This window comes from Bos taurus, chromosome 2 (genome assembly GCF_002263795.3).
Source record: "Bos taurus isolate L1 Dominette 01449 registration number 42190680 breed Hereford chromosome 2, ARS-UCD2.0, whole genome shotgun sequence".
Taxonomy (NCBI): domain Eukaryota; kingdom Metazoa; phylum Chordata; class Mammalia; order Artiodactyla; family Bovidae; genus Bos; species Bos taurus.
Genome location: NC_037329.1, coordinates 71,749,270 through 71,763,122, shown reverse-complemented (window position 1 = coordinate 71,763,122; position 13,853 = coordinate 71,749,270). Strand labels below are relative to the sequence as shown.

At 40.9% G+C, this 13,853-nt stretch overlaps 1 protein-coding gene and 1 non-coding gene across 5 annotated transcripts in view; one reads left to right on the top strand and one right to left on the bottom strand.

Moving 5' to 3' along the window:
* EPB41L5 (erythrocyte membrane protein band 4.1 like 5) overlaps window positions 1–13,011 on the bottom strand; it is a 170,333-nt gene extending 157,322 nt beyond the window's left edge. For 3 of the 4 annotated variants that reach the window (NM_001429694.1, NM_001429697.1, NM_001035384.2), the window contains exons 1-2: window positions 12,844–13,011; window positions 7,003–7,189 (exon numbers count right to left, since the gene is read on the bottom strand). In NM_001429694.1, coding sequence (NP_001416623.1) covers window positions 7,003–7,182 — 180 coding nt within the window. In that variant the 5' untranslated portion in view covers window positions 7,183–7,189; window positions 12,844–13,011. The remainder of the gene's footprint in view (window positions 1–7,002; window positions 7,190–12,843) is intronic. The other variant, XM_024975535.2, reaches the window with a different exon arrangement.
* On the top strand, window positions 2,600–2,672 carry TRNAG-CCC (transfer RNA glycine (anticodon CCC)). The gene has a single exon. It is a non-coding gene; the product is annotated as a tRNA-Gly (tRNA).
* Window positions 13,012–13,853: the final 842 nt, after the last annotated feature.

Below are 13,853 nucleotides of genomic sequence, written 5' to 3'. Positions count from 1 at the left end.
TGGAGACAGAAATCCCATGGACAGAGGAGCCTAGCAGGCTACAGTCCATGGGGTCCAAAAGAGTTGGACAAGATTTAGCAACTAGACAACAACAACAACAACTGTTTCTTGCTTACTCTTACAGCCTTCGCTCCTATCACTTTAGCATTTTACCTGTTTATAATTTCCCCAGTAAGTCTTACCTGAGCCTTAGCAAAATGCAGTTCTTTCTGCTTAGAATGTACTTTAGGTCTCCAATGAACTCTGATTTCAAGAATCAGTACATCTGTGTTACTGTTCAAAAGCCAGACCCTAAATCCTCCTTCCTGTGCTAGTTAGTATAAACCTGTGCAAAGACACAGGGTTGCAAAGTGGTCTACTATGCCTGGGCAAATAGTAAGAAGGTCCAGTAGTGTCCATAGAGTGTAGAATATGGATGTGAAATACTTGATCCCAGGGTCAACATCCTGTTCATTTTCATATACTCTCTTACCTTGCAGCTACCGAATATGAACCAAGCAGAAAACAAAGAGTGAAAACAAAGATCCACACAGCTCTGGCAAACTACAATTTTTCAGTTAAATCTAGACCAGTGCTCATTGCTTATATCCTTTTCTCCCCTAACAAATTAATCTAGGTCATCACCTCACTCAGACCCAGCGCTCACTTCACATCCTCTTTTTGATGAAGACTAAGAGCATCAAGATAGCATCTTCCCATCAGTCTCCTAGAACACTCCTCCTATTATTTCCACCTGTGTATATAAATCCACATAAACAAACCCAGATCTCCCCGTGCAGCCATACTCTACCTGCTGTGTTCTGTCTTCCTTTTACTGTGTTGTTTTCCTGTCTTCCTTTTACTCCCAAATCTCGTTTTTCCTCATTCTCCAACCCCTCATTTTCCCTTCATGCATTTCCTCACACACAAACAATATTTATTTATTAAGCACCCAATAGGTACAAAGGACTATAAAACATCCAAAAAATAAAACAGTCCCCAATAATTCCTTTAAGCCTTCTAAACATGGCTTCTAAACACATCCCACTGAAGCTCTTTTCCCCACTTCACCCCTTATTTCCAGGACAGCCCGACTACCCTTTCACGATCTTCCACACAAATCAACATTACCCTCTACACCAGAGTTTGAATTATATTTTGCTCGTTTCTAATCTTCATTCTCCTCCTCCCATATACACATACAACACATTTCTTCCACTGCAAACTCACAGCCACAATTAGTCTGCAGCCCCATTATCTTATGTCTTTATTACTGTACAGGGGCTTCTCTGGTGGCTCAGACAGTAAAGAATCTGCCTGCAATGCAGGAGACCCGGGTTCAATCCCTGGGTCTGGAAGATCCCCTGGAGAAGGGAATAGCTATCCACTCCAGTATTCTTGCCTGGAGAATTCCATGGACAGAGGAGTCAGGCAGGCTATAGGCTATGGGGTTGCAAAGAGTCAGACACGACTGAGTGACTAACACTTTAGTCTCTTGCTTCTCTTCCCTGTAATAAATCAACCATATCACTTCTAAATCAAAGCTATGTATCATCTTTATCATGTTCCTTAACTATTGAAAAACCTTAAGTGGAATAAAACATAAGTATACAAAAAAAAAAAATCTATGCGTTCTTTTTCTTAAACAGCTTTGAGATATAAATCACATATCAGATCATTTATGACAAAACTGTATATTGTCAACTCGCTTATTTGACTTACATGCAGAGTGCATCATGCAAAATGCTGTGGTGGATGAATCACAAGCTGGAAGCAAGATTGCCAGGAGAAATATCAACAACCTCAGATATGCAGATGATACCATCCTAATGGCATAAAGTGAATACGAACTAAAGAGCCTCTTGATGAATGTGAAAGAGGAAGAGTGAAAAAGCTGGCTTAAAACTCAACATCCAAAAAACTAAGATCATGGCATCTGGTTCCATCACTTCATGGCAAACAGGAGAGGAAAAAGTGGAAGCAGTGAGACTTATTTTCTTGGGCTCCAAAATCACTGAGGATGGTGACCACAGCCATGAAATTCAAAGACTCTTGCTCCTTAGAAGACAAGCTATGATAAACCTAGACAGTGTATTAAAAAGCAGAGATATTACTTTGCTGACAAAGGTCCGTATAGTCAAAGCTATGGATTTTTCTAAGTAGGCATGTACGGATGTAAGAGCTGGACCATAAAAAAGGCTGCGTGCTGCAGAATTGATGCTTTCAAACTATGGTGCTGGAGAAGATTCTTCAGAGTCCCTTGGACAGCAAGGTGATCAAACCAGTCAATCCTAAAGGAAATCAACCCTGAATATATTCATTGGAAGGACTGATGCTGAAACTGAAGTTCCAATACTTTGGCCACCTAATGTGAAGAGCCAACTCACTGGAAAAGATCCTGATGCTGATAAAGACTGAGGGAAGGCGGAGAAGGGGGCAACAGAAGATGAGATGTGTGGATGGCATCACTGACTCAATGGAATGAGTTTGAGCAAACTCTGGGAGATAGTGAAGGACAGGGAAGCCTGGAATGCTGCAATCCATGGGGTCACAAAAAGTCAGACACGACTTAGCAACTGAACAACATCATTTACCCATTAAAACTATACAATTCAGGACTTCCCTGGTGGTCCAGTGGCTAAGACGCTGTGCTCCCAATGCAGGAGGCCCAGGTTCAATACCTGGTCAGGGAACTAGATCCCATACGCTGTATTAAGACCTGGCATAGCCTAACAAATATTTTTTTAAGTATACAATTCAAAGACACAGTCAAACTAATTTTAGAAAATCTTCATCACCTCAAAAAGAAACCTCATAACCTTCAGCTATGGGCCTAACTACCCTTTTCACCATTCTCTCACCCTTCTACCCCAGGAAACCTCTAATGTAATTTTTCCCCCTTTTGGATTTCTCTATTCTGGACTTTTACATGAATGGAATCACACAGTGTGTGATCTTTTGTCACTGGCTTCTTTCACCCAGCATAGTGATTTCAAAGTTCACCTATGTAGCACGTACCATGTAGAAGCTATCAGTCCTATTTCCTTGGTGGTCCAGCAGTATTCTATTTACAGATGTAACATATTTTGTTAGTCCACTGGTCTGCTGACAGGTAGCTGGTTGTCTCTACCTTTTGGTTATCCAGAATAATGCTGCTATGGATATCTGTGTACAAGTTTTTATGTAAACATGTTTTCAAGTCTCCTGGGCATATGCCTAGAAATGAAATTGCTGAATCACATGGTAACTACGTTTAGTCATTTGAGAAACTGCCAGAGTGTTTTTCAGAGCAGCTGGACCACGTTAACATTCCTATTGAAACATACAAGAGGGTTCAGATTTCTCTACTTCCCCAACACTTGGTATTATCTGACATTTTTATTCTAGCGTTCCTAGTTGGTATGAAATAGTATGGTTTTTATTTGCATTTCTCTGACAACTAATGTCGAGCATTTCACGTGCTTGTTGTTCATTTGCATATATTCTATTTGGAGGAAGGTCTACTCAGATCCTTTGGCCATTTTTAAATTGGGTTGTCTTTTTTATTATTGAGTTCTAACAACTCTCCACATATTCCAGCTACTTATTAGATATATAATTTTCAAATACTTCCTCTCATTATCTAACAGTCTTTTCACTCTCTTGATGGTGTCCTTTAAGGCACAAAGGTTATAATTCTGATAAAGTTCAATTTATTTACTCTTATTGTTCATGTTTTTGGTGTCATTATCCAAGAAACTAGTATGAAATCCAAGGTCATGAAGATTTATTCCTATATTTCCCCCTAAGACTTTTATAGTCTTGTGTTTAGGACTTTGACCCATTCTGAGTTAATTTTTGTATATGTAGGAGTTAAGGGTCCATCTTCATTCTTTTGTGTGTGTAACTCACATACAAAAAGCTGTTGAAAAGACTTTCCTTTTTCCCTGCACTGAATGGCTCTGGTAGCCTATCAAAATTCAACTGACCATAGATGTGTGGGTTTATATCTGGATTGTCTATTGTGTTCCATTGCTCCTTGCACCAGCAAACCACACCATCTAGATTACTACTGCTTTACAGTAAATCTTGAAATTGGGACATATAAGTCTTACTACTTTGTTCTTTTTCAATATTGTTTTGGCTATTCCAGTCCCCTGCAATTGCACATGAATTTTAAAATCAGCTTGTCTATCTCCACAAATAAATCAGCTGATATTCCTTTGGAGATTATATTGAATCTGTAAAGTTTTGGGGGTACTGCCATCTTAATAATGTTAAGTCTTAGTTAACATTAGTGAACAATTAGTGAACACGGGGTGTTTTTCATTTATTTTAAGATATAATGGTCTATATAATTTAAAGACTTCAGCATCTGTACCAGTAGATATATAAAAATTATTATGTAATGGTTAATCAAATATTTCCTATTAATTTAAAACTCAGGAAAAGCAGAGTTTTACAAGACAAGCTGTTTACTAACCAATTCTAAGCTCATAAATCAAAGGACATACTGTGGCATTTTCAAAGAGAAAGTTTAAAAGTCAGGGATAATTAGGAATTTCTACCTGATGCCTTCATCATTTACTAAAAGGCATTAATTCCTTCAAAAAGAAAAGTAGAAGCTATTTAAATCCCTCCTCCAATTCTGAGAGGAAAGGAGAACTGAAGAAAGAAAATGACCATTACTACCAGTATACATTAATTTGAAGAGTATAGATCACTGACTCAATGGACATGGGTTTGGGTGGACTCTGGGAGTTGGTGATGGAAAGGGAGGCCTGGCATGCTGCGGTTCATGGGATCGCAAAGAGTCGGACATGACTGAGCGACTGAATTGAATTGAAAATTGAATAGACCTAGATTTCTGTACTTAATTACAGGTAATCCCTTATAGATTGCCTGGGCAATTATCTGAGTTCCATGCTGACAGATCACGATCAATACTGATGCTAACCCCAATGGGAAATAAGCATGTGCTTTATTCAATTTCCAAAATTAATGGTTGAAAAGCTAAATTAAGAAAAAGATAAAGACTCTTCTTCCCAGAAATCACTATTCCTCTAGCCTTTTTCTTCAGGAAAGCAGTTTAGCTGCGGCAAGGGGGAGGGAGAATATGTCCACTTTATATCCACACAAGCATCTAGAGTTTACTAACTCTAGGGTTTCACCTGCACTGCAGAGCTGAAAAGGCAACTATTCTACTTCCACAAAGAGTCAAATCTAAAACTCTTGGCTCTTTCACTACAATTGTCTGCATGAGAGAGGCTGGCTAACATTTCGGGCCTTAATCAAGCATCACAGGCCCTTACTGAGCACGCCAAGCAAAGGAAACCATTCCATACCAGTCACTAGCCGCTTATTCCACCACTTTAAAACCTAGTGCTGTTTTCTCCTCCACAATACTCTGCCTTTTTAAAAAACTCCTTTCCAAATTCTACTTTCCTAGTATCTTTTTCTCCATCAGCAAACTTGAGACTTACTTCAAACACTGGGTAATAGACTTCTTTCCACTCTCTTATATAGTAATCTCAAGTTTTATGCCACATACCTAAGAATATTTTAACAGACTAGGACATAAAATTCTTAGGATACTTGTCAAATAAATGAATATGCAAACTATCCTCACAAAGTATCACATATTGAAATACTGGACAATACTGCCAATGCAGGGGACATAAAAGACGTGGGTTCAATCTCTGGGTCGGGAAGATCCCCTGGAGTAGGAAATGGCAACCCACTCCAGTATTCTTGCCTGGAAAACTCCAGACAAGTGAAGCCTGGTGGGCTACAGTTCATGGGGCTGCAAAGTCAGGAGATGACTGAGTGACTGAGCCATGTATAAATATAATAAATACTCATAAACATGACTTCAAAACATTTCAAGATATCCTGTGTCTTAAGAGTAATTTTATCATATGTCATATTTTTAAAACGTAAAAGATATATACTAGTACATTCTAAATTATTCAATTAATCAGAATATTCATTAAAACAAGTCATCCAATTCCTTAACCTCTCACTCTGTGAGTTGAAGGTCTTCCAGAACTTATTGGACTATATATTATAGCAGCACCCAAGCCATCACCTCGTACAAAGGATTTTTTAAAAATTGCATTCTGGGTGAAGGAGTGTGTACTAAAAAGAATCTATGGGGAGGGAAGATACTAGAACATTCAATGACACCTCAAATCACACATTTTACAGCTTAGTTATGTAAACCTTTTTATACAGGACAAAGGCATGAGAAAAAGATTTGGTATTAGCAAACAGCTCAGAAAGAAACTCTACTTCTCCCCAAACCATACAGCTACCTCTCCTCCCTCAGAAAAAGACCTGCTAGGAATAAGTGAAGTCCTTTCAAATACACTGGATTGTTTCACACTGAGTTATGATTACTCATAACTGCAAAAAAAAAAAAAAACCCCAAATCTGAATATAATTACAACATCCAATCTTGAAATAAAGATTACTGTGTATGGAAAAAACATCCTGCAAACTACTTTAGGAAGAAAGAGATGGGCCGTCAGAGCTGAGGGATATCAACAAAGTCCTTTTCCTCACTTCATTCCATTAAAATTTCTACAAGCACACCCAAGGGTGGAGAAAGTACTAAGGAAAGGAAAGGAATGGAAAGTGTTTTGAAAATTACAAAAAAGTTCAGAGAACGATGAGTCTTAAGGGACCCCTGTAAGTATCATTATTCTTCCCAAACAGTCTCACTGCTTTAATAAAACTGCTCAACCAGGACTGTGAGAACTCCCCAGAAAGCACACTGCATAACGCCATCCCAAAAAACACACAAACACACACAGAGGACTCAGTCAGCCACTGCCCTGACATCTGAAAGTTCCGGTTAGCTGCCACTAATTCCAGCGAAGCATTTACTATCCCTCCCGGTATCTCAGGCCACCTGATCCAGGCACCTGTGCACCTCGGCGCCTGATCGCACCAGCTGGTATGAACTTGGCCCCCGGGAAGGTAGCAGCTCAGAAGAAGCAAGTGACCTCAGGACGAACACACAAGGCAGCCCGCCCTCTGTACCGGCAAGTCCACGCTGACGTCGGTCCCATCCAGAAGGGACACCCGGCAGGTGATCACGGCCCGCGCGTCCCCAGCCGCAGGGATGTGCGTGGCCGCGCGCTGGGCCTCACGGAGCCGGTCCTTCTCGGCCTGTTTGCGCATCGAGCGGCGCCCGAGCGTCCTGCGGAAGAAGCTCAACATCTTGTCACTGCGGAACCAAGAGAAAAAAGGGGTCAGTGTTCTCCTGCAGTCTGCTCTCAGACAGATGGCGTAGTTTAGTAAAGTTCTGTGGCCATTAGAGATATGTTATTAAAAAAAACACCTGGTCAAGTAAATTTGAAAAAAATTAAAACTGGCGACTTTAAAGACCTGAACAAAAAATAGAGCTCACGGCACTGAGCTCACAGCAATTTTAAGCTTTCTGGACTATGTTGTAAGGAGCTAATCTGCCAAGAGAGGGGTAAACATTTATTAAGTTCATCAGGTCTTTCGGGTCAATAAATTATGTGTACAACAGTCATATACCTTTACAAACACTAGGATACGATGCCATACACTAAGGTGCCCTTTGATAGTAACAACAATCCTAAGAAGTTTCATTCCTTCTCTCCCCATTTATAGTACTAACACAAAAATGATCACCTATTTTAGCTAAAATACAAATATAATTCAAATGAAAGTTTTTATCACATATTCTACTATTACTTACAGACTTTAAGCTGCTACATAATATAAACAATTGTTTACAATGTCAAATTAATGCTACTTTATCTCCATTAAGAACATTAAAGTTAATCAAAATTAAGAGGTTAAATACAGCACATATAAAATGAAAACATCATAAAAACTACCTTGCTAATCTACAGTTTAACTTCCAAAACTAAGAAGAGTTTGAGAAAAATAAGTACATGTAACTAAGCCAAGAAATAAATAACAGAGAAAACAAGTTGTGCAGAGAGGGAAATAATCACAGTGCACTTTATGACTCAGCTAATAATTATGTCATAATATATTAACATTAATACTGATCTAACCGTAAGTATAAAGTAACGATAACTCAGAGGAGGTGGCTAATACAGGTAAGGGTAAACACAGAGTTAATCCTCATCTTGCCTGGTAGGAATTCAATAGGTAGGTCATGAAACTACGTGAAACTAAAAATCAAGAAGCAGCAATGAGCTTATTATTTAAAATATGAAAGTGGTTGCCTTAAGGAGGAAGAAAAATTCAGGAAAATGCTCTTTTTTGGAAGAAGACTTCGTATCAGATGACTCTTACCACTAGATAAACTTGATAAAAATAAAAGCTAATTTAAAAATAAATGCTATTACATGAAAACGTAAGTATCTATAAAGATTACTATACACACATTACAAGTAAGGATGTAAGTGAAAGTCATTCAGTCATGTCCGACTCTGCCTCCCCATGAACCCCATGACATTCTACAGGCCAGAATGCTGGAGTGGGTAGCCGTCCCCTTCTTCAGAGGATCTTTCCAACCCAGGGATCGAACCCAGGTCTCCTGCATTGCAGGTGGATTCTTTACCAGCCCAGCCACCTTCCAGCGTAATTAGGTGAACTGGCAAAGCCACCATACTTGTCATTTGTACATTCATCTGTTTATACCTTAAAGAAATAGCTAAAATTTCGGATAGTGTTTCAGTTTACATCCTCCACAGGCTTCTTTTCCCGTGGACAATGCTCCCTTTGGACCTTGCTAGCCAGTCTTATTTCAGCTGCCTACAAAAGGCTATACTTGTCACCCTAAGGCTTCTAACCCCCTTATGTCAGAGGATCCCTACCTGTTCCTTTTAACTTAACTCTACCTGTATCTCCCCTGAGCAACATTCTCTGACATCTAAAGAGTTAGTCAGTCCCATAACACTTTCACTGAACCCCGAAAATATTTTTGTCTAACTAATCACATTTTAATTATTCATTTACATGCCTGTCCCCTTTACTATAAGCTCCTGAAGGATACAATTCCTACTTTGAATAGTTAGCCACTTAGTACATTTCATCATCAAATCAACAAATGTTTACTTTGGAGATTGGAGTAAACAATCTCCATTGGTACTCAGAAAAACTCCCTAAAAATATTGTCTTATTTTGATAAGCACACTAAAAGTCACAGAAATTAAACCATTGACCAGGTCCATTATTTAGTAGTGAAGACAGGGGCTCAAACTCTGATTTTCTGACTCCAAATTTTGGTCTTTTATGCAAAACTCACATTGCAGAAATAAGAAAGAAATTATCAAACACCACAGCTAAAAAGATGCTGAGTAAAAATACAATCATAAAACATACATGATGAATTTGTTTTTTAAAACTTAATTCAGCATATTCAAGAAATAAACAGCAAGCGGATTAAAAAAAAGAGAGATACAAAGGAAACTACAGATTCAGAGATAATCACAAAGTGTGGACTTATATTAGATTCTTCTTAAGTTATAAGATGTTGTCAATGAGAGAAGCTAGGTGAAAGATACATGGGAATTCTGTACTACTGTAACTTTGACATAAGTCTAAAATTATCTCAAACTAAAATATTTTTTCAATCATACATTTACTATTATATATATAAAACTTATAAGAAGTCTTGCATAACCAGCTGATATTTTAAACTAAATGCATTTGTAAACATGATAAAAATAAAAGCTGAAATATTAAATTAAAAACATTTTAAAAACAATTCAGTAGCTATAAATTGAGAATTACAACCTCAGTTTACAAGTATGAATACTCCTATGTAATTAGATAATCTTGCAAAACCATGACAGTTGTCATCTGAACTTTCTAAGGACACAAATTATACACATACACATCTGAACACCAAGTGGATTGTTTATGATACTCAAGGAAGTACTGCCAATTTTCTTTTGGATAAAATAGTGGCATTAAAAATACATTTTTTAAGAATAATCTTATTCTTTTAAAAATACATACTGAAACATTTATAGAAGAAATGATATGATTTCTAGGACTCACATCAAAATAATACAAGGAAGGGAGTTAAGTGGGAAGAGATGAGACAAACTGACCAGATTACTGGCCATCAACTGTTGAAGCTGATGGGTACACAGAAACTAATAATATTCTTCTGACTACTTCTGTATATGTTGAATTTTTCCATAATAAAAAAAGCTTTTTTAAGGGAACAAATGCTCAAAATGCACTACAACTTTGTGATTCCTAGGAAGTAAATGAATTATAAGACCAGTTTTATTTCACCTCATCCTACATCTTAAAAATAAGATTCATTATACAAGTAGAGTTAACTTGCTAAGGAAAAATACAACTTCTTTCTTATTTAATATCTATGTATTTTGAAACTCAATGCCACAAACAAGTTTTTTAATTAAAAAAATATGAAAACAAATTTCAGATGCACTAGAGAAGTAAAAGAAGTACTAGGAAAAAACAAACATATTAGGGTGATGGGCTGTTAAATTGTTTTCTGCAAAAAAAATTTTTGAAGGATTAACATGCAGTTTAATAAAGAACTATCACACATAGTTAAGATAAACAACCCAGAAGAGAGAAAATGGACACGATATGAAGAAACAAGCTCTAAAAGAAGACATGCAATAAAGAAATACTCTTACAAAGATGTGCAACCTCAGCAGTAACCGAGGAAATCCAAATTAAAAATGTAAGACACTGTCATTTAAAAGACTCTAGATATCCAGTATTGAAAAGGATATGTGAAAAACAATGACGTTCACACACACCCTTTCACACAGCAATTCTATTTCTGGTAGGATATCCTAAAAAGAAATGTCCCATATGCGCTTCAAGCCACAGAAACAAGAATTTTCAGGGCATAATTAAGAAAATGTTAAATGCCTCTACCAACACGCAAATAGTTAAATAACGGTTCATCCAATGGCATACAACACAGCTGTTTTTATAAAATACAGCTGACACAGACACTTTATATATATACACACACACACAAAACAAAGCATTAGGACACACTTAAATGAGGCTATCTCTAGAAAGGGTCGTGTGGAGTATCTAACTTTTCTGTAATAAGAATATATTAATATGTTAGAAGTTTATTTTTTTAATTTATTGTTTTTAAAAGCTTTGCCACATTCACTTTTCCCCACCCCGCCCCCACTCCCAGCACCCTTCACCAAGCCACAGCAGTGGATTTAAGCAATCACCAATCAGATTCCTCTTAACAATCTTTAACTGCCTTGCTCCCGGCTCCAGCTCCTCCTCCGCCCCGACCCTTCCGGCGCCCACTCCTCTCAGCTCGCTCCGCTCTAGTAACTCTTCCACTCAGCCCAAGCGTCTTTCAACTGGGGCCCTTTTTTCCGCCTAAGCTGCTCCAGCTTTCTGGAATGCCCCTTCCCCTTCAACTCCCCCCCGCTGCCCAACCCCCCCACCCCCACCCTAACCCCCGCCTCCCACTTCACATGGCCATCTTCAGATTTCTGGCTGAAATATCTTTTCCTCAGAAAATCATTCCCTGCTTTCTAAATCAGGGTCTCCTTTTAGTACCCCTAGCGTGCTCTTTGTAACCCTTAAGATACCAACTTGTATTTTACTGGGTATTTGCCCCACCAAGACGCAAGGAGAGACCTCGTCTGACTCGTTCCCCACGGTGACCCAGTAGGCACTGCAATATGCGTATCAGGCGCTCAATAAGGAGCTTGCCTGAAATGACACAATGGAATTTTTGGATGGTAGGTGTATATATACACACACACACACATATTTTTTAAAATAGTATTGAATCTCTTACGCCTGACTTTTCAGCTATGAACTAGGAAGAGTTTAAGTGGGAAACTGCAAACCGAAGTCATCCATTTACCACCTAAATTAACTTTTTCATACATACCTAAAATTCAAAAGTTTGTCGTGACATGTATACACTCTCCTGCGACTGGTGGACGCAACGTTTGATAAACAATTGCTACCCCCACCCCAAGGAAATACTACTTGCATCAAGTTAAGAATACCCTACTGCTGCTAAGTCGCTTCAGTCGTGTCCGACTCTGTGCGACCCCAGAGACGGCAGCCCACCAGGCTCCTCTGGCCCTGGGATTCTCCAGGCAAGAATACTGGAGTGGGTTGCCATTTCCTTCTCCATAAGAACACCCTGGGTCGTTCTAAAACCCTGTCTCCAGTGCTTGCTTTCTGACAAAGCTATAAGCCAACCTACAGCGAACACCATCAGGATATTAACACCCTTCATCCTAGTCATCCCAAAACAGAAAGTATCTGCAAGGGACTAATTCAACAATTAATCACACATATGGTTTCCTAGTGAACTTTACCTAAAGAAGAAAACCTGCAAACTAGCTTATGTACAAACAATCCACTGTGTCAGATTCAGCAACCTGTTACAGGACAGAAATGGAATGAAAGGAAACTTTTCCCTAACTCTGAAAAACACACTTGATATGAAAACGTAGCCAAAAGGTGTAAAAGACTCGGCTATTGCTGGTCAGACAGCAGAACCACAAAGGCTGGTACTAATGAAGCCGACCCCAGGAGCCACGCATTTGGCCCGGCCGCGGGGCGCAGGGGAAAGCGGGTCCCGGAGCCCTCACACCCCTACCCCCGATCCCCGACACCTGCTGGTCTGCCTCCAGTGCGCGTCAGCCCAGCGCGCTCGCTACCAGTCCTCGGTACGTCCCGGAGCGGCCACGTCCGCCCGCAGGTGGACGCCCGTCCGGCCTCCCTCCCTCCCTCCGCGCCGGCCCCTCGGCCGCCGCCCGCCCGCCCCTCGCGGGACATGTTCGGCTGCCGACCTCGAAGCGCCGGGCGGCCTGAGGGTCCCCGGCGAGGCCGCAGACCCGGTGCAGGCGAGGAGGGCGTGAGGAGCCAGGCGGGTGGCGCGCTTACCTGGCGGCGACCACTCGAAGCCACTCGAGGGGAGAGGGCCTCGCGAGGAGGCGAGGGGGCGGCTCCGGGGAAACGCTGAGAAATGGCGGCCAGAGGCGAGCCCACCGCACTAATCCCGGCGGACCCCAGCCGCAACCGCCCCTCCCTTAAAGCCCCTAAGCTCCGCCCCAGAGGCGGGGCACGCCATTCTTAAATGGGCAATGACACCGCCCCGGAAATGGCAGGGCGGGGCGATGCTCGGGTTAAAGCGGCGATGCCGACCTGGTTCGAGAGCTGACCGCAGGTTTAAAGGGGCGCTGCCAAAGTCGGGTCTCCTGAGGGTCCGGCTCGCTGCACCCCCACGTTAGTCCTGTCACAGAGGCGGCTTACCCTGCAGACGGAATCCGGCGTCAGGTACCGCTAGGACATGCTGTCAGCCCTTCAACAAATTAAATTTCAGTCAGCAAATATTTACTTGCCGGGCTGTATTCTGGAGACGAGAAGAACAGTAAGGTAGCGGCAGGAAACAGGATATTTCTGCTTAACAGGGAACGTTGCATCCTTTCTGTATACGGAGAATTCAGGGAAGTGCCTGAGATGGGCCAGGATGTATTCTGGAGAGTGGCGATACCACGGATAAACGGGGCATAAAGAGCCCTCGGAGGCCTTCAGAGCTGGCAGGAAAAAGAGAAAGTGAATGTCACCGATAGTAAAATTCAGCACTATTCGTGGTTCTCCTTAGGCACTAGGGATGCGTGCGTGCGTGCTAAATCGCTTCGGTCGCGTCGGACTCTTTGCGACCCCATGGACTGTATCCCGCCAGGCTCCTCAGTCCATGGAATTTTCCAGGCAAGAATACTGGAAAGTGAAAAGCGAAGTCGCTCAGTCGTGTCCGACTCCTTGCGACCCCGTGGACTGTAACTGTAACCCACCAGGCTCCTCCATGCATGGGATTGTCCAGACAAGAATACAGTCCACCAGGCTTCTCCGTCCATGGGATTCTCCAGGCAAGAATACTGGAGTGGGTTACC